The 18,794-nt window shown below is 39.6% G+C and overlaps 1 protein-coding gene across 1 annotated transcript; it reads right to left on the bottom strand.

Moving 5' to 3' along the window:
* Nucleotides 1–14,435: 14,435 nt before the first annotated feature.
* On the bottom strand, nt 14,436–17,671 carry LOC145777938 (beta-4C adrenergic receptor-like). Its single transcript, XM_082589300.1, has 4 exons — nt 17,298–17,671; nt 16,952–17,133; nt 16,446–16,599; nt 14,436–15,706 (listed from the first exon to the last, which is right to left on the bottom strand). The coding sequence occupies exons 1-4, from the start codon at nt 17,536–17,538 to the stop codon at nt 15,291–15,293; spliced, it is 993 nt and encodes a 330-aa protein (XP_082445426.1). The 5' UTR covers nt 17,539–17,671; the 3' UTR covers nt 14,436–15,290.
* Between the last annotated feature and the right edge of the window lie 1,123 nt (nt 17,672–18,794).

Genomic DNA, 18,794 nt, shown 5'->3' with positions numbered 1-18,794 from the left:
TTAAATCTGCAAACAAATGAAAAAGATTTACATAACGAACTACAACCTGTCAAAGCACTCTTCCTCTTCTGTGACAGATTAATCAGTATTCATATAATCACATTGCATCATGATCAGCTGTAACCCTCCTCATGAACTCCATCCATTTTGTTCTATCTTTTGCTTTAGTTACCATGTCGATTCAGACATGCTATTTGGTCCTATAATTTGATTAGTGTAAAAAAACATTCCATTTTGGTGTTCTGTTTACATAAACTCCAAGACCGGGTTTCAGTCTTTATTACAATGGTCAGGTCGGATTTTCGCCTTTCTATATGAATATCGACTTTAATTTTTTATTTCTGCGGACAATGTGCTATTTTACACAGAGAAAATTTCTGCATTTTAGTGGCTTCCAAGTGTGACAGGTTTTTTTTCTTACATGTGCAATTGTGCATGTTTAAAATAGAGCTGGGCAATATTGGTAAAATAATTTCGATACAATATTACCAAAAATAAAACGATATTATCTAAGTTTCGATATTTTACGGCGAATCGCAAAGCACGGCTTTCTATAACTGCATGAAAAACATACTGAGCACTGGTACTGAAATGAACAACATTTATTGCAAACAATGCTGCGATTTAACTGTCGCAAACTAAAGATTTTTGGACAAAAATGTCAGCATGTTGACATTGCAGGGTTTTAGGCACGATCTCTTCTTGGAAACAATTGAGCCACTAAGTGAAAACACCCTTTCACTAGTGGCTTGAATGCACAGAAGTTTTCTTGCAACTTTTGCAAGTGTAGGAAAAGTCAGTGCATTAGCTCGCCACCATGTACAGATGCAGCTATCCTTGTTGATAGTTTTTGATGCAAAATAGAGATGCAGCTGTGAGTAGCAAAACAAAATAAAGTATCTATGTTTCTCGGCAGCCGATTTGTAGCAAGAATTGACAGCGATAGACACGTGTTTCGCCCATGAGGCTGGGCTCATCAGTATCGCACCGTATTCTAGCCACAAATTTATTCGACCACCGCTTTACCAGTCAGTTTAACTCTTATCTTTGTGGAAAGAAAAGAGCCAACAAAACCAGCAACTACCTAGCTGTAGCTACCGTAGGCTACGACCGCTACACTATGCTACGGCCGCTACGCTATGCTACGTAAATTCAGTCAGCTTGCAAGTTTCCTATCGTATTTACCGGACTTCATCCTTCGCAACAACGCAACACGTGGGAATCAATAAGCAGGATTGCGTAATCACAAAGACTGCTTGTAATGCGTAAACGATGCACACACGCTTGAGGGTTGTCTGCGCATGTGATGTCAGACTGCTCGCAATGCGTAAACAATGCACACACACTGGGTTATCTGCGCATGCGATGTCTGTGTCACTGCGCATGCGAAAATGTTGCTATAATTTCAGTACATTGATAAACGATAAAATCGGAGCTTTGTGAATAAATATCGCTGCCGAAAAAACATCGTATCGAAATATCGCCCAGCTCTAGTTTAAAATATTTACCGTACCAGACCGGTAGTAGCATAAAACGAATGCCACCGATGGCGTCCTCCAATGTCGATGTTGTTCCTTGAAAGCAGTGTTGCCAGATGTTCATTTTTTTTGTTTATTTAAATGTTGGTAAAAATTAGGGTTGTTCAAAACAAACTTTTTCAAGCCGAAACTAAATTTTTGCCACCTTTTCCTTTTTTAGCAAATATCTAAAAAAAACAACTAGCCTAAAAATTAATTTTTATTTTTAAAACGTAATCGAATAAAATCAGAGACTTTTAAAAATGGTAGCAGGCCTCGAAACAAATTTTTCCGGCGGCCAAACATGTCCGACTGAAGCAAGCTGTTTGGCGGCCAATCCAAGCACATGGTGGCCATCGGAACTTCGATGTACACACCAATAATGATTTATTGCATCAATGAAGTGTATTGTGATGTCACTTGCATCCTGCTTATCGTCAGACATCAGCTGCTTAGTCAATCAATAATGTTAACAATTCAAGCATAGACAGTGTGTATTGCGATTTATCGGGTGCTTTGACTGCTTTCTAATCCTTTGTGATTATAAGTGGCAAAGTACTTTATTCACAAGGCCGCTTGCATAACAATTTTCTCGGAACTTCATGGCGGACAAATGCAGCCGACAATAAGGCGAGACCCGGCGGACAAAATGTCGGTTTTTGTAGGTTAATCATGGCGATGGCCACCTTCAATTTTGAGGCCTGGGTAGCCTACCAAATTATTTTTTTTTTGTTTGTTCATCAACTTATTCCACAAGTTGTAGCCTACCAAACTGAAAAAATAACGTAACAAACACCACAAAAAATATTGAAAATGAAATAGCCTACTTTCGCAATTCTGCTCCTGTAGCCTACGCTTCAGCAAAAAAGCATATTCTCAGCGCAGATCAAGTCTTTTCGGCAACGTTATTCATAATCACTCACTGGAAACGACACGCGCATTGAAAATTGACACTTGAGCTGAAATGCAACAGCCCGCCGCATATGAAGTCTATTTGGCAACGTTATTTATAATCACTCAGCGGGGACAACATGGGCATTGACGCTCAGCCTGAAAGTAAACAGCCCTCCGCATATGAAGCTTTTTCTGACGGCGCAAATGATTGCACGTCCCGATGTATGAGGGGACAACATCGGGGGACAGGGGTACAACATCGGCAGGGGACGACATCGTCGCCACCCGCATAAAACAATACAATATATTGTCTTAGGCCTTTCATTCTGCAATTTAGATTCAATAGTGTATTATATATGTATAGATTACAAAATCTTGCAGTGATGTGTTTAAAACATGTAGGCCTACCATACTGGTAATAGCATAAAACAATAAAACTTATTGTTTTAACTCTTTTATTGTGCTATTTAGATTTAACACATTACAAAATCTTGCAGTGACATGTTTTGACAACTTGCATCGTATCAAATTGTAGCCTATGATATTTGTTTTTGGGTTTTGTAGCGCCCTGCGTTTCACCTTAGGTCTTTTCAACTTTCCTTAGGTTTGTTACCGTCATGAAATTGTCGTTCTTTCGCATATATGTAACATTACCCAGTAATTCAAGTAACTTTGTAGTTGTGCCTCAGGATTCTGAAGCGTGATTAGGGATTTGCGTTGCGTTGATTTCCTCAAGAACTTGCATGTTAATAAGCTAAAAGCATTCTTGCAACCGGCAGTTTCAATCACATATGCATAGTTTTTCGTCTCTTCAACGTTTTAGCCTACAGATGCTTGATTCCTCAGCGACTATGTATATCACGTTTTGGCCTACAATTCGACAGACAGAGAATTTTACTTTTGGTGTAGGGAGTATGTCAGAGTATGGTATAATTTTGGTGCAGCTCACTATAATATGATTTTGGTACAGTAGTGATATTACTTCTGGCTCCGTCAGTCAACGTTCAGCGTGCAGTTTCCTGGGTTGGACTTATGATTTGAATTATGTTCTGTTGTGGAAAGACGATTGCAATCTTTTAAATCGGTACCTCTAAATACCCATTGTCAGGCATTGTAGACATTGTCGGGCATTGTCAGGCATTGTCGGGCATTGTCGGGCAATGTCAGGCATTGTCGGTTTCTTGGGGGGTTGTGGAGCATTTCTAGGGGTTGTGGAGCATTTCTAGGGATTGTCGAGCATTTTCAGGGGTTGTCAGGCATTGCAGAGTAGCTACTTTCAGGCATTGTTGGGTATTTCCAAGCATTGTCTAGGATTTCCAGGCATTGTCGATCATGATCAGTGGTTGACGGATTTGTTAGGCATTATAAAACATTTTCAAGTATTGTCGAACATTCTCAGGGGTTGTCGAGCATTTTCAGGGGTTGTCAGGCATTGTAGAGTAGCTACCGTACTTTCAGGCATTGTTGAGAATTTCCAGGCATTGTCTAGGATTTCCAGGCATTGTCGATCATTATCAGTGGTTGACGGGTTTGTTAAGCATTATAGAACATTTTCAGGCATTGTCAAACATTTTCAGGGGTAGTCGAGCATTTTCAGGGGTTGTCAGGCATTGTAGAGTAGCTACCGTACTTTCAGGCATTGTTGATAATTTCCAGGCATGGTCTAGGATTTCCAGGCATTGTCGATCATTATCAGTGGTTGACAGGTTTGTTAGTCATTATAGAACATTTTCAGGCATTGTCGAACATTTTCAGGGGTAGTCGGGCATTTTCAGGGGTTGTCAGGCATTGTAGAGTAGCTCCTTTAAGGCATTGTCTAGGATTTCCAGGCATTGTCAATCATTATCAGTGGTTGACAGGATTGCTAGTCATTATAGAACATTTTCAGGCATTGTCGAACATTTTCAGGGGTTGTTGAGCATTTTCAGGGGTTGTCAGGCATTGTAGAGTAGCTACGTTCAGGCATTGTCGATAATTTCCGGGCATTGTCTAGGATTTCCAGGCATTATCCATCATTATCAGTGATTGACAGGCTTGTTAGGCATTGTCGAACATTTTCAGGGATTGTCGAACATTTTCAGGGGTTGTTGAGCATTTTTAGGGGTTGTCAGGCATTGTAGAGTATAGCTACTTTCAGGCATTGACTATAATTTCAAGGCATTGTCTAAGATTTCCAGGCATTGTTGATCAATATCAATGGTTGACAGGCTTGTTAGGCATTGTCGGAAATTTTCAAGCATTGTCGAACATATTCAGGGGTTGTCGAGCATTTTCAGGGGTTGTCAGGCATTGTAGAGTAGCTACTTTCAAGCATTGTTGGGCATTTCCATGCATTGTCTAGAGGATTTCCAGGCATTGTTGATTATTATTAGTGGTTGAGGGGTTTGTCAGGCATTGTCGAACATATTCAGGGGTGGTCGAGCGTTTTCAGGTGTTAGGGGTTTTCAGGCATTGTAAAGTACTTTAGATTCTTTCTGGCAGGCATTGTCGGACATCTTCAGGCATTGTTTAGGATTTCCAGGTATTGTCGAACATATTCAGTGGTTGATAGGTTTGTTAGAATGCCTGACTACCCCTGAAAATACTCGACAACCCCTGAAAATGTTCGACAATGCTTGACAAACCCGTCAACTACTAATAATGATCAACAATGCCTGGAAATCCTAGACAATGCATGGAAATGCCCAACAATGCCTGAAAGTAGCTACTCTACAATGCCTGACAACCCCTGAAAATGTTCGACAATGCCTGAAAATGTTCCATAATGACTACCAAACCTGTCAACCACTGATATTGATCGACAATGCCTGGAAATCGTAGACAATGCCTGGAAATTCCCAACAATGCCTGAAAGTAGCTACTCTACAATGCTTGACAACCCCTGAAAATGCTCGACAATGCTTGAAAATGTTCTATAATGCCTAACAAATCCGTCAACCACTGATCATGATCGACAATGCCTGGAAATCCTAGACAATGCCTGGAAATTTCCAACAATGCCTGAAAGTAGCTACTCTACAATGCCTGACAACCCCTGAAAATGCTCGACAACCCCTAGAAATGCTCCACAACCCCCCAAAAAACCGACAATGCCTGACAATGCCCGACAATGCCTGACAATGCCTACAATGCCTGACAATGGGTATTTAGAGGTACCCCTTTTAAATTATGTGGTGACAATAAAAATCATACATGTAGTAAAGAAGTACAGACCTCGTTCTCGGATCATTTCTGCCACATTGTTGTGCCCGAAATGTCGCTGTAGACTAGATTTACAGCTAGGTATGAGTGGATAAGTTAAGTTACCTATTGTCCGCTACAGTTTTATGGTGGTGTACCGTAACCTACACAGATAAGATCAAAGCTACTTGTAGAAGCCAAGCCCCTCCCCTACTAATGTGAAATACACAGAACAGAAGTACGCCTTCTGAGCCGTAACCTTTGTTTCCACATTGTTCAGCAATTATTTTGAACCACCAATTTGAATCCAGGATTCCAGGTATTCTGAAAAAGTCTCAAATGACACACAGAACTAGGTGTGAAATCAGAAGCACTTATAAGTGTTTTAAATCTCAGCTTAGTGCCTAAGTGTCTATTTACTCGCGCAATACAACTAACTGATTTGAACCATTGAGCAAAAATAACTATAAACTAAGAAAACCACAGATGAAACCATAAACTACCCAAGTCTAAAATTCCAAATGCCAAATTTGCGCTGCAGTAAGGCGACCGAAGTTGCCAAATATTTTCAAATTTTCAACCAAATTGCACTAAAAAATAGACCAAAATTTGCGAAAATTATAATCAAAATTGAAAAAAATTTTGGTAAAAATTAAACAAAATCAAATGAAAAAAATGCGACTGGTAAAATTTTCCCGAGACTCCAATACAATACAAAACCAGCTCATTTCCGCAGGAAAAATAGTAAAACTGGCAACTCTGCTGGTGACTGGTGTTGCCGTTCTCAAAACCAAGAAAAAACGAGCACAATTTTTTCATTTTTTTTAGGTTTTCTTTCTGACCATCACAATGAACAACAATGTATGCAAAACATAGCAGAAGTTTAGAATAAGGTAGAAGCGATAAAACGTGGACGTTATAGCGTGCTTATTACCAAAACAGGACAGGCAGTTTAAAATATGGCACGTCGCAACACCTTAAATGCAGTGCTGTAGGCTATTCGTAAAAAAAGCACAGGGTAGACCTGTACTGTCAGATTTGCCAAAATGATAAATAATACGCAAGTTGCAAAATACTAATCTTTATTCTACCATAAGATGACTTATCAACATCAAAAATGGACGAGAGGTACTGAGAATGTTTATTTTTCCATAAATACATTCCAAACAACCTGCCGAGAGGAATCTAGGCTACATCTTTATCTTCTTTACAAATTTGGGATCTAGTATCCTTAGCTGATCGGTGATTTAGCAGCCAGAATCTTACATATTTTTTTGCGGTAAATTGAGAAACAGATGATCCATTGCAATTAATAAACATCAAACAGCTCACATTAATAGCTCACACAATCACTATAAGGATAACTCTCTTCGGGAAAACCAGAGGGTATATAGGCCTACCGTAATATAGTTGCTCGAAAAAGCAGAGAGTAGGCTATACTGCGTAGCGTATACCGCCATATACCCTCGAATATAGCACTGCTTAAATGCATATCTTCACACTCTGTTAGCACTTTGCACAAATACAGTAGGCTGCCGTTTTGACTACTGTATTGAAACGTAAAAAGTAGGCTACTTCACTTTGGTTAACCCATAAAAACACTAGCTATGTTAGTTTACGAATTGAGTCAAACGCATGGCACTGCGCAATCACATGCAGTAGCCTAGCCCTAGCCTACTTGTTGAAACTTATATTTGTGTATGAACTGTGCAAAAACGAGAGCAGCCGCTGATGCAGAATAAAATAAGCCAGACCCTAATAAATACCTTCAACAACTGGCCAACCACATTTTTGTATAAGTAGGGTAGGCCTAGGCTATAGCTTGAGGAAACGGGCAATTAATTTGGCCTTGGATATAATTAATCCCAGAAATAGTTAGAACTGGAATAGTTATAGAATAAAATATATTGAATAAAGGTGTTCAGGGTCATTAATATATGAATAGAATAAGCTATATTGACAAAATCTATTATGTTTGAAAAATATTATTTGTTTTTTTTCTCGTATTGCTGCATTAATACAAGGACACAATTCGTTGGTTCGGCAGATTTATTGATGTGTCTTCTTTAATGAAGATGAGGTTTTATACGTAAGCTATTTTACAGGTTGGTTTCTACAGTACATTATAGCTTAATCCCTATTAGGGCCTACCCAGGCCCGGATTAAGGTCAAATGGGGCCCCTGTGCTAATGAATTTTATGGGGGCCCTTACCAGCTTACGTGGAGCGTAATGGAAGTAAACTGGTTTCGCTTGCAGAGGAAACTGAGCTTAGGTAGGTTAGATAACTTTGAAATCGCACGTGATCGATGATTAAATAAGCATGTGCAAATCAAGTCAACAATGTTTACGTTATAATGGATGCAAAATCACACACATTAAATCAACGAAACCGTGCAAGGGAAAACATTGTAGCAAGGGACCACTGTTAGTAGGCTACTGTACTGCACACTACACTGCAAATTGCAATGAAAGATTATTCTGAATTTCTATTCTAAACTGCTCTTTCATTCACTACTAACTACCAATAGGGTTTAGAAAACTAACATGAAATTCAGTCGAACGACTTTTTTCTGGCTTTCTTTGCTGCAAAGTCTGTAAGGATAGCATCAAAATTGAGAAGTCGCAATTTATCACACTCTATGCTGAGAAGGCTCAGATTAGCCAACCGCTCTTGTGTGATTGTAGACCGAAGTACGTTTTTGATTCTTTTCAGCTTAGAGAATCATCTTTCTCCAGAACAGTTAGTGACCATGATACAAAGAAACAATCTAAGAATTGTTTCTACATTAGGGAAAGCAGCTTCAACTTTGTCATTCTTTATTATCTGGCACATATTCAGGAAAATTTTGTTATTTTATTTTATTTATTTCATTTTTAGGAAAAGTGGGGCCCTTTGTCTGCGGGGCCCCTGTGCTTTAGCACACGCTAGCACAATGGTTAATCCAGGCCTGGGCCTACCACAAAAATCTAATTAAGCTACGCTGAAGTTGAAACGGTTGGTTGGTTTTGAATCTTTATCCTCGGACTGACAAAGTCTTGATAGGTTTTACACCTAGTAGTTTCGCATACTTGTAGAGGCTTTTGACCACAGGCTTTTGAGGCAGGGCCGGTTACCGAGATTGATTAGGTGCATTAGGTGCCGCTAGGTGCCATTAGGTATCCATTAGGTGCCGCTGAATGAAGAGCAGTCCTTCGAATGCCTTGCTTAAGCGCACACCCCAAGAGAATTGAACTAGCGCAGCTTGATCTTGAAGCTTCTTCGTTCACGAAGTCACACGCTAACAAACTGAGCTATAGCGTGTAGATTGTAGAAGTTGAACGCTCCCAAGCGCGAGGAACCAGCGAAGATGGCTCGAACAGTTCGCAAGCTTAATTACGAGTGATGGTTCACGCAAAACTGCGAATATGTGAATTTAGGTTGTAGTTAAGTTATAATATCTAATTGTCCAATGATATTGATGTACATTATTTTTGTTTTCTGTACATGCTCGCCAAGTTAATCCACAATACGGCAATAGTCGTTGCTTTTTTGTTTTTTTTTCCGTTCTTCATGTTAATTTTTTGTGTAATAGGCAATAAACTTATGAAATATTAATACTTTTGTCAAAAACATAACAAATACCACTTTAATGAAACGATCAAGTGAAAACAGCCAGTGCAAAACAAACATTCTCATGCAGTAACACGGCATTGTTCAATACAATGTAAACAGCATGGTTTTGGTTTGCCCTATAGTTGGACGCCAATGGATGGGCAGATTTCGAGTTTCGCATGCCCTAGTGTCAAGATATCCCTGAGTTTTTTTAGTCAAAGGATATACTGTAGCCTGTGCTCTAAAGTATCTCGCAGTCCATCCAGCAATCAAAGAATCATTAAAATTCAATAAGTCTCCAAATAGGTTAGTTTGGCACTTGAATAACTAAAATTAGCCTACTCTTGAACTAAAATATATTTTTCGGCCTACACGTGAATCTTAGTAGCCTAAGTCAGTAATCAGCTTATTAGAGATTAACGGTTGAAAACCAGTGGCGTACGCAGGGAGGGGTTCATTGGGCCATGCCCCTCCTCTTCAAAAATGTTGATTTTTTTAGCGTTGTTGTGATTGTGTTGTGATTGCATATTGTTCAAGAGTGGTCTTGGGTAGCAAGGTCGTATTAAATGCCCCGAGAAGGGGGGCACGACTGTTTAAAGGCCCCCATTTTTTAACTATGTGAAATGAAAAATAATGTAACTTACTACAGAAGCTCGATATTCAATACCTTATATCACCCAAAGCCCTATTTAACGCTTTCAAAACCCCGGTTAGTGGTAGGTTAGTGGGCTCACATTACGTTTAGTGGCCCACTCATGTCCATGCTTAGCTGGACAGCGGTTTTCGGCAATTTTAAATTTAAAAAAATGTGACAATACTGCTACAGAAACTCGACATTTTTTAGCTGGGCTATATTTATTGGTTTTGCATTGCTGATTATCATTTGGAATGACTATTATAAACAAGCGAAACCAGTAAGTCTATGCTATTTTGTTGGAGTTTACAGAAGAAATTATAGCCTAGGCCCTAGGCTACTACGCTCTCGTTTTCTTGGAAAATGTCTTTCAACGGTTGATAGCATAAGACTTGTGAAATGACAAAAATGTTCAATAGTGGCGTCCAGAAACGTTGGCAGGGATTATCCAGCGTATACTTTTGCATTCGGGATGAATTTTTAATTCAAAAACTTTTTAGGAGGGAGGTGAGAAGCTTGTATAAGAAAGAAAAATCTACGTCGCTAAATTTTTTGTAGCTAACTACCTTGTTAAAGTGGGCTGTTTTGCATTCAATCCAATGTATTTTGTCTCTTTTTTTAAAGATAAACACTGCGTCAGCCTTTTTCCTAGTTTTTGGTTTTCGTGGTATGTGGAACAATAAACTGGTATAAAGAAACACACAATCGACTAGGTTGGAAAAATAGGAGAAGACCTTTGCTCAGCGGTGAGCTACCATAGGCTGAAAATGATGATGATGAAAATCTTTTACCGTAGTTATTTTAGTTAAACTTTATTGCCCTTTGCTGCAGTCAAAGATATTTATATTTATGTTATGCAGTCAAAGATAGAGTCCCAGTAGATCGTGGAGTCCGTCTGAATTCACAACCTATGGTTTGAAAAACATTTTAGGTACCGGTACCTTTGGTTAGTTGGTTGGTTAGTTTTGAATCTTTATCCTCGGACTGACAAAGCCTTAATTGGTTATTCCTGATGGTAGTTTCGCATACTTGTAGAGGCTCTTGACGCAGGGCCGGTTACCGAAATTGGCAGAGTGAAGTTTTCCGATTGTTGAAGTGTTGTTTCCGGAGAATTATTCCATTCACTAGGTGCTGCTGAATGGAGAGCAGTCCTGAAATGCGTTGCTCAAGCGCACACCCCGAGAGTCGAACCAGCGCCACGTGATCTTGAGCTGGGCGCGTAACCACTGAGCTAACGGGGCGGACTACTAAAAAGTAGAGGCCCACTAGTTAATTTCGGAGGAGGGGGGCAAGATGGTGCTCACAGGTCCCTGTAGGGTAGGCCTTCTTTTTCGTTCTGTATGTTTGGAGTGCAATTATTTTTGTTTAAAGTATCGTAATAAACTGCATTCAATATTTAAACTTTCACAGAGTGGTTCGGTTTATGCTGTAATCTGAAGACATTGTCTGTTAATCGAACTATTACTGTTTTTACTTATTGGTTTAAGCTTAAGCCTACTATCATGCTTTTCATATTCACATATCTAACAATTGAATTCAAGCGTAGGCTACAATGACATAAGTAGCCTAAAGACCGCGAGAGTTTATATTTCACCAACAGACGGCCTCGGCTACCTTAAACCTTGTTCAGATTATAAAATAGCATTAGGCTCTTCTTGATAAGACAAAATGTCAAATTATATTGAACCCTCCCCTCTCCCAGCAGGAAAATCCTGCGTACACCACTGAACGTACCCGCAATAGACTACGCATGGTTTATTGGGTTGAGTAAGCTTACGTCGTCTACGTAAAACATTATATGCAACGTCAAGAGTGTTATATCACAATTTTTGGTTTTCAATACAAAATCTATCCAAATGATTAATTTAAACTATAGTTGCTGCAAACTAAAAAAATATCGTCGTTGCGTGCAAGCTTAGTGTGGTAGGCTCATCTTACACAACATGACTTATTGGCTGCTAGGCTATTAGCAAATAGGCGTTTTTTCAATTCGTTTTCGTTTTGATTAAAAAAAAAATTCGAATGCCCCCCTCCCCCTTGAGAAAATCCTGCGTAGGCTACGCCACTGTTGACAAGCTTCTAATTTTTTGTCGCTTTCCTGACAATGATTTAAAAACAAATAAAACCACGTTTTTCCCAGCAGTTATGGTAATCTATTAATTCGTTTTTGCAAAAACAGTTCATAAACAACAAACAAGTATAAAACAAAGTTTGCATAAACTTTACAAATAAAACAGTTCAGCAGGGACGTAAGACTGGTCTACTAATAAAAGCATAAATGAGAGCAATAAAAGCCAATAGGAATCTTTTCAAAGTAGGCGACGTCAGTGGCTAGTGTATATAGCCTATACAGATTCTATTTGAATAATAACCTTCTGATGATCTCCCTTTTAGAGTGAAACAAGCTGTAGAGGTTTTAAAAAATAATAACTATATATGATGTAGCCCAGTGGTTCCCAACCTTTTTTTGGCTGTTACCCTAATCTCCACCCTGAAGTGAGCCAATTACCCCCACGATCAATTTTCAAAAACAAAAGTGTTTATTGCAATGTATTTCAAAGGGCTAGCTATGACAATCAAACTGCAATATAATACTGAATACAACATAAAAATGCGTGGTAAACATTCAATGCAAAAGTTGGGCCTGAACTTCAACCGCCAGCTTTGTGATCCTGGGCTTTGTTGTAGGCTACTGAGGGCAATTCTTGTGTCGCTTTCGACATCCAGGCGATTGCGCTTCTTTGTCTTCATTCCCAAGACAGTTGAAAATCCTTGTTCACAACGATACGTTGTTGAAAAAGATGTCAGGATATTTAATGCCCGTGTCGCTAATGTTGGTGCGTCCTGGAGTCAGCTAAACCAGAAGGGTTCCAACCTTTCCCCTTGAAATCAAGTTTCAGCGCTTCGTTCATTCGGAGAGTGATAAATTCTTCTTTGGCCAGAAAGTCGTCATCATCCACTTGGCTGTCATCACATGTGAAGGGCTTAGTGCACCATCGGAGACGAGCCGTATCCAAATTCGGAAGGTAGGTCTAGTTGTCCATCTTCTTGGCTAGCTGACCTAAGTGGTCAGCTATGTCCTCCAACTCCGCTGTCAACTCAAGTCCATTGCCTTCGAGGTACATGTCAAGCGTCTGAAACTGCGCCACTGTGCCTCTTCCAACTCGCTTGTTTCACACTTTAACCTTTACGATAAATGCTGCTACGGTTACTTTGGTGTCCATCACAATTACATTCTTGCCTTGAATTAAAAGATTGCCTTTGTTCAATTCACCAAAGATATCAGCCAGATAGAAATCCACTGTTGGTTAGAGAATTATTCAGCCAAGTCGGACTTCTTTTCTATTAGAAAAACATGGACAGCCTCACGAAGTTCGACCAGGTGGGTTATCACTTTGCCACGAGACAGCCATTGTACTTCTGTGTGGTACAGTAATGCAGTGCTTCGTATCTTTCTTCCATCTTCTTGCACAGTTCCTTAAAAAGACGGTTGTTCAATTCCTTTGCGTTTATAAAGTTCACAACCTTCACTGTTTCTAAATCGGGTCTCGTTACCCCCCAAAAACAGGCAAATTACCCCTCGGGGGTAATTTACCCCCAGGTTGGGAACCACTGATGTAGCCTATATACAGTGTATATATAAACGGCTACTTATAGGCTGCGGCTTGTTAATAGCCTAATAAATAAAGTATAAAAAATCGATAAAAGTAACCTCCACATCCACAAACACCCTTGTTACGTTGTTTGATATTATTTGTAGTGGCCTACAATGGCCTATGTATTCAAGCAGAATCGCAAAGCTAAATCGCAGTTTGTATCTAATAATGATTTAAAATGTTGGAAAGCACGTATAGCCTACAGGTTGCACTATGGACAGGCTTCACCTTTTTTATTCTTTTGACTTTTGGGCTTCAACTCTTGAGGTGTGATGGATACACGCAAGCCGTTGTCGCGTGAGCCTCTGGGGCCGAGAGTCTATTCTTTTACCACCCCAGATTCACAATGTTTCTGGATTACGCTGGAAGGCTACGAGAGCAGCCAGTCTTTGGCTTCATCATCCTAGACGCCCAGACCTTCCACTCCGTTGGGTGGCTTGAAGATGGTACAGTCATTGATGATATGATCTGCGGTCTGTTCCTTGGCACCACATTCACAGGAAGAGGAAGATGCCATTCCCCATTGGTGCATGGTTGAGCCGAAAAGTCCGACGCCCGCACGAAGATGGTTGAGGAGCACCCAGGAGGCGGTTGAGCAGTTGATCATGCGGATGATCAGCGGACCACCCACGAAGGCGGTTGAGGAGCACCCATGCCTGTCTTTGTAGTTGCAGGCCGATGGAGCGTGTGTCGGCGTCGGAGATGAACGAATGGAGTCTGGTGGAACATGACTTCCATTCAGAATTTCATTTATGGTCCGCCAAAGTAGCCACAGAGGTGTCTTGTCCATCAGCTTCGTTGATCAGAAGTTGAGTGGAGGGATATCAGACGATAGCTCCTTCGGTCCTTCGGTGGCTTGTGAGGCTTAAGGATCGCAACCACTAAAGCTCTTCTCCAGACTTTTAGGATTGTGAGGTGGACAACAGTGAAGTGGACGTAGCCAGGACTTGAGGGCAGGGCTAGCATGGAGCACAAGCTCAGGGCAGATCTTATCCGGCCCTGGAGACTTGTGTGGTTTCATTAGGCGGAGGGTAGTGGTGAACTCCTTTGGAGTGAAATCTCCAGTTACGTTGTATGATGCGCTTTTGCCTCGCGTAATTCACCGCCATGTGATGTGCCTTTCTCCTCTGTTTTGCAGTTTCATTCTTGTGCATTTCGTTTTTCAATTCATTGTGTAGATCAGTTATTTATTTTAAATGTAGATGTAAAATCAGCTATTTTCGTTACTTGAGAAGGGTTAACTTGAGTATGGCCGAAACGTTCGTAGTTTATAGTTTATGTTCACTCTAACGTATGATGTTAAATGCCGTGTGTTTGCTTGGTTTTATCTGTCTATGGTTGAAGAAAGTCACCTCTCTACCAAAATTGAAATATTATTAAATAAACCAAACTAACAATATCAATGCTGTTGGACCGGTTCAGTTGATAATCATAAGTAGTCAATAAAAATTACAAATATTGCACAGATCAACATTTGGGCCAACAATACACAAAAAATATATATTTAAAGAAAGAAAGAAAGACATCTCTCAAAAGAAAAAAAATCTCAGAAAGGGGTAAATACTAACATTTAAGGAGGTAAGTTTTCCACTTTTCAAAGTTAGTTTTTGTCAAACAATCAGGAGTTGTCTCAAAAGATAAAGTTGTGTTTCGTTTGTTCCCGGCCTCTAGAAACATTCCGGACTTTTAAAATCATCCCAGGCACCCCAGGCATTGCACATCCTCCTGGATCCCATGTCAATGCTATTGTTCTAAATAGCTCAACAGGCTTTTTTAGTGTTCATAAACATCCATGCCTTTCACGAATCACGATTATTTATATTGCTGAAGTAGATAGATTAACAGATTGCGAGTGCATTAGCTCAACGAGACTGGTTGAAGTTTGATATTCCGACGAAGTCAGTTTGTTGCTGCTACAATTAGGCAAAATAATTGACGTTAATTCACATTCTGAACGACTTGATTTAAAGCCATAAATTACACTTCCCTTCCTTTTGAGGGAAGATGCACGCACAATAACATTAGAAGGCTTAAGGAACTCATTAGAAGCAGGCTGGTTAAGCCTATCACTTTTTGGACTGTAGTGATCTGTATTTCTTCGAGATGCGTTGCTGCTAGAAAGCAGAAAGTTTTTGATTTGTTGCATAGCACTGTATCTGCGTGCTTCGCTTGGCATTTTGCAGGAACTTTTGTAAGAAACCGAGAGGGAAGCCCGTGTAGTCTGCTGATAACCTGTAAACAAGAATGTAATTAAAAATCAACGATTCATTTTGTTCTGACTTACTAACCAAGGCCAAAGACGCTTTGAAGCAAATGAGGTCTTTCCTGAAATAAACTTTGCAAAATTCAGCACATGGAGCAACGCAGTAGGGTGATTTTAAATTTTCGCAAAGTAGGCCTACAGTTAAGCTATGTAATGTCAAGAACTATGTAAGAACCTTTAATCTACTCTTACCTAGCCTGCAACAACAAGCTGTTCTGGTCAAAAAACTTATTTGCTTTATCTTTGATAATTTTGAAATTGAATTTACATACGCGAAAAGGCTGAACTTAACCACTGGAACAATGAAATAACTTTTATAACACATCGATGGTTAAGTCTACAAATGATGATTTTGTAACTTTGGGATATGTGCTGGGAGAATGCCTTTCAAAAGACTGTTCTCTTCTCTAATGAGTCTAATAAATAGAATAATTTGCAGACAATACTGCTGTGACACGAGGTAAGATAGCGCAGTGAAACCCGCGCTGGTTTTCTAATAATGCGAACCTTGTTCGACACTCGGCTTATTGACAAGCACCAAAGTTGTAATACCCAAGTTGCAATAAATTACTGCAAGTGGCCGTAGTTGTCGGCGGCTTTCGAAAACAAGAAAAAAGCCTTTTTGCTATGCTAAATAACACAATCGAAAGCAAAGTGGAAATAAACTTACAGGTGAAGGTAAGCTAGTTTTTACATTTATGTACCAACCGTTTCTGCAAAGACTGCAAAATAATATCCGCTTATAGGCTTGTCGGAACTCTTTGCTGTGACAGTATATGATAGGATTGAAACAACTGTTTGCATAGCCAAACCAGTTCAGAATTTGGAATGTATTTGATGAAATACATCGGTGACAAAATACCTGTAGAAATACATAGAAAAAAACATGAGTTTTTTTTTGTCGTATCCAGGCTTACGCCCGATGGTTGAAGATTTGGATTTAGTGGAAAGGAAGGAAGAAGCCAATCTTCATGTCCACCTTCAGACGTGCATTTAAGTGTTCTGCCAAAGATACAGCCGCATGTTCTTGATCGGTGTCAAACTGGCGTCATTTCGAATGGCGTAGCCTACCAGGGCTCTCACCACCAAAAAAACATGAGTTCAATTAATGGAGCGAGAAAATTGATAAGTCTTAAACCAAGCCACCAATTACATTAGTTATTCAGCGGCCATTACTTATGTAGTAAATTTGATTCAGTTGCAATACAACGTACTTGCGTAATATTCGCAATGAAAAAAGGCAACCAGCATGCCACAAATGTTCCCATGATGATTCCCATCGTAAAAACTGCTTTGTATTCTCCACGACTCCACAACACCGGACGGCTTCCAGGCACAGATGGCCTTTTGAACATTCCTTGTCTGTTGCGAATTATGAAGCGTTTTTGGATTGCGACTGTATTGAAAAATAAAACCCTTATTTACAGATTAAAAACTTTAGTGCGGTTTTGATCTAAAAAACACGTTGCAAGCAGAGTTTGTCTCCGAAGTTTGTAATTCACCAAACAAACAATGACGTTTTTTATACAGAACAAAGCGACAATCCCCTGAAATACTTACTTTTAAACACAATAGAATATGTAAAAATCATCACAGCAAGAGGAATATAGAAAGACACGAGGGAAGAAGTCACTGCGTAAATCTTATTGATTCTAAACTCGCAGCAATGTGGATCATTGTAGCAAGATATATCATCCTGGTCTTCCGTCTTCCACCATCCCAAATTTATCGGGATGAAAGCAATGGTTGCTGATACAATCCAGATAAAAGCGATGATCAAACAAGACCTATGACGTGTCATCTTGTTGGAGTAGCTGAATGGTTTAGTAATTGCAACGAAGCGATCAAGCGAAATAGCACAGAGGGTACATATGCTAGCAGTCACGCTTAAGATGTCAATGGATGTCCAAAAGTCACACCAAAACGTGCCCAGAAGCCACTTCGACCCCACAACGTAATGAGAGCTCAACGGAAGAACTACACCTCCCATGATAAGGTCAGCAGTAGCAAGACTAATCACAAACATGTTGGGAATTTTTCGCAATTTTCGAAAGATCATTACAGATAAAATGACCATAGTGTTTCCAATGAGCGTAAATAGAGAAATAAACCCGATCAATACTGACACAGCGGCATTTGAAGCCAATTCTTCTGTGCTGTTAAAGGCAGTTTGATTCATCAAAGCAGAGTCATGTAACATGTTCCGAGTAGAGTGCAGCGCAACAAATAATCACAGGTCAACAAAATGATGAATTCAACGACACAACAGTGATAAGCAATGCAATATGTTCAGTATTGGTATCAGATCAATCTGTCTTCCTAATTTCCTGAAAAATTTACATTAAAATGTTTAGTACGGTAATCTACAAAAACGGATTCACGCAGGAAGCGCATGTTTGTGTTCAACTGTTCATGTGTCGCAAACGTTGAGAGTAGTGCCAGATCATAAACCCTAAAACAAACCCAACGAGAAAACGTAGATTTTCTACCTGAAATATTTAAAATTAAAAAATAACCTCTTTCAGGCCGACGATTTGACTCCTTTATTTTTTCTTATTAAACTCGTTTAGAAACTGAGCAATAAATGCTTTTCAAACATTTTCTTGGATCCACGTCTGTTAGATTAGTTCATCAAAACATTTTTATGTAGGCCTGTTAGCAGACAAGCATGCAAGTACGCCTACATAGTGGCCTACTATATTTCTTGCCTACACACTATATAGTACTATATTTCCAAAGAACTTTATATGATATGATGTGTTGGCTAATTCATCTTACAATGACTTGAGCTAGGAATCACCAAACTACTGCCCTATTGCCAGATCGCGGCCAGTGAGGTTTGTCTATCTAGATCACCGAGCTGCGTAAAAAACTGCGGAAAATGCACTGGAAAAATGTCTATCAAAGTTAAACGCTTTCCTTTTTGGAGCTATTGCTTCAAAACAGATTGGCTTTCGTCCAAATTATCAGGGTTGACTAGTTGTCTGTTAAAACTCTTCCATTTCTTTTTATCCTTGGCATTTTTATTTTTTCAACGTCTTTTTCTTAGGTTCTCCT

Source organism: Aplidium turbinatum, chromosome 10 (genome assembly GCF_918807975.1).
Source record: "Aplidium turbinatum chromosome 10, kaAplTurb1.1, whole genome shotgun sequence".
Classification (NCBI taxonomy): domain Eukaryota; kingdom Metazoa; phylum Chordata; class Ascidiacea; order Aplousobranchia; family Polyclinidae; genus Aplidium; species Aplidium turbinatum.
Note: the sequence above shows the minus strand (reverse complement) of the source record. Positions and strands in the feature narration are given on the sequence as shown.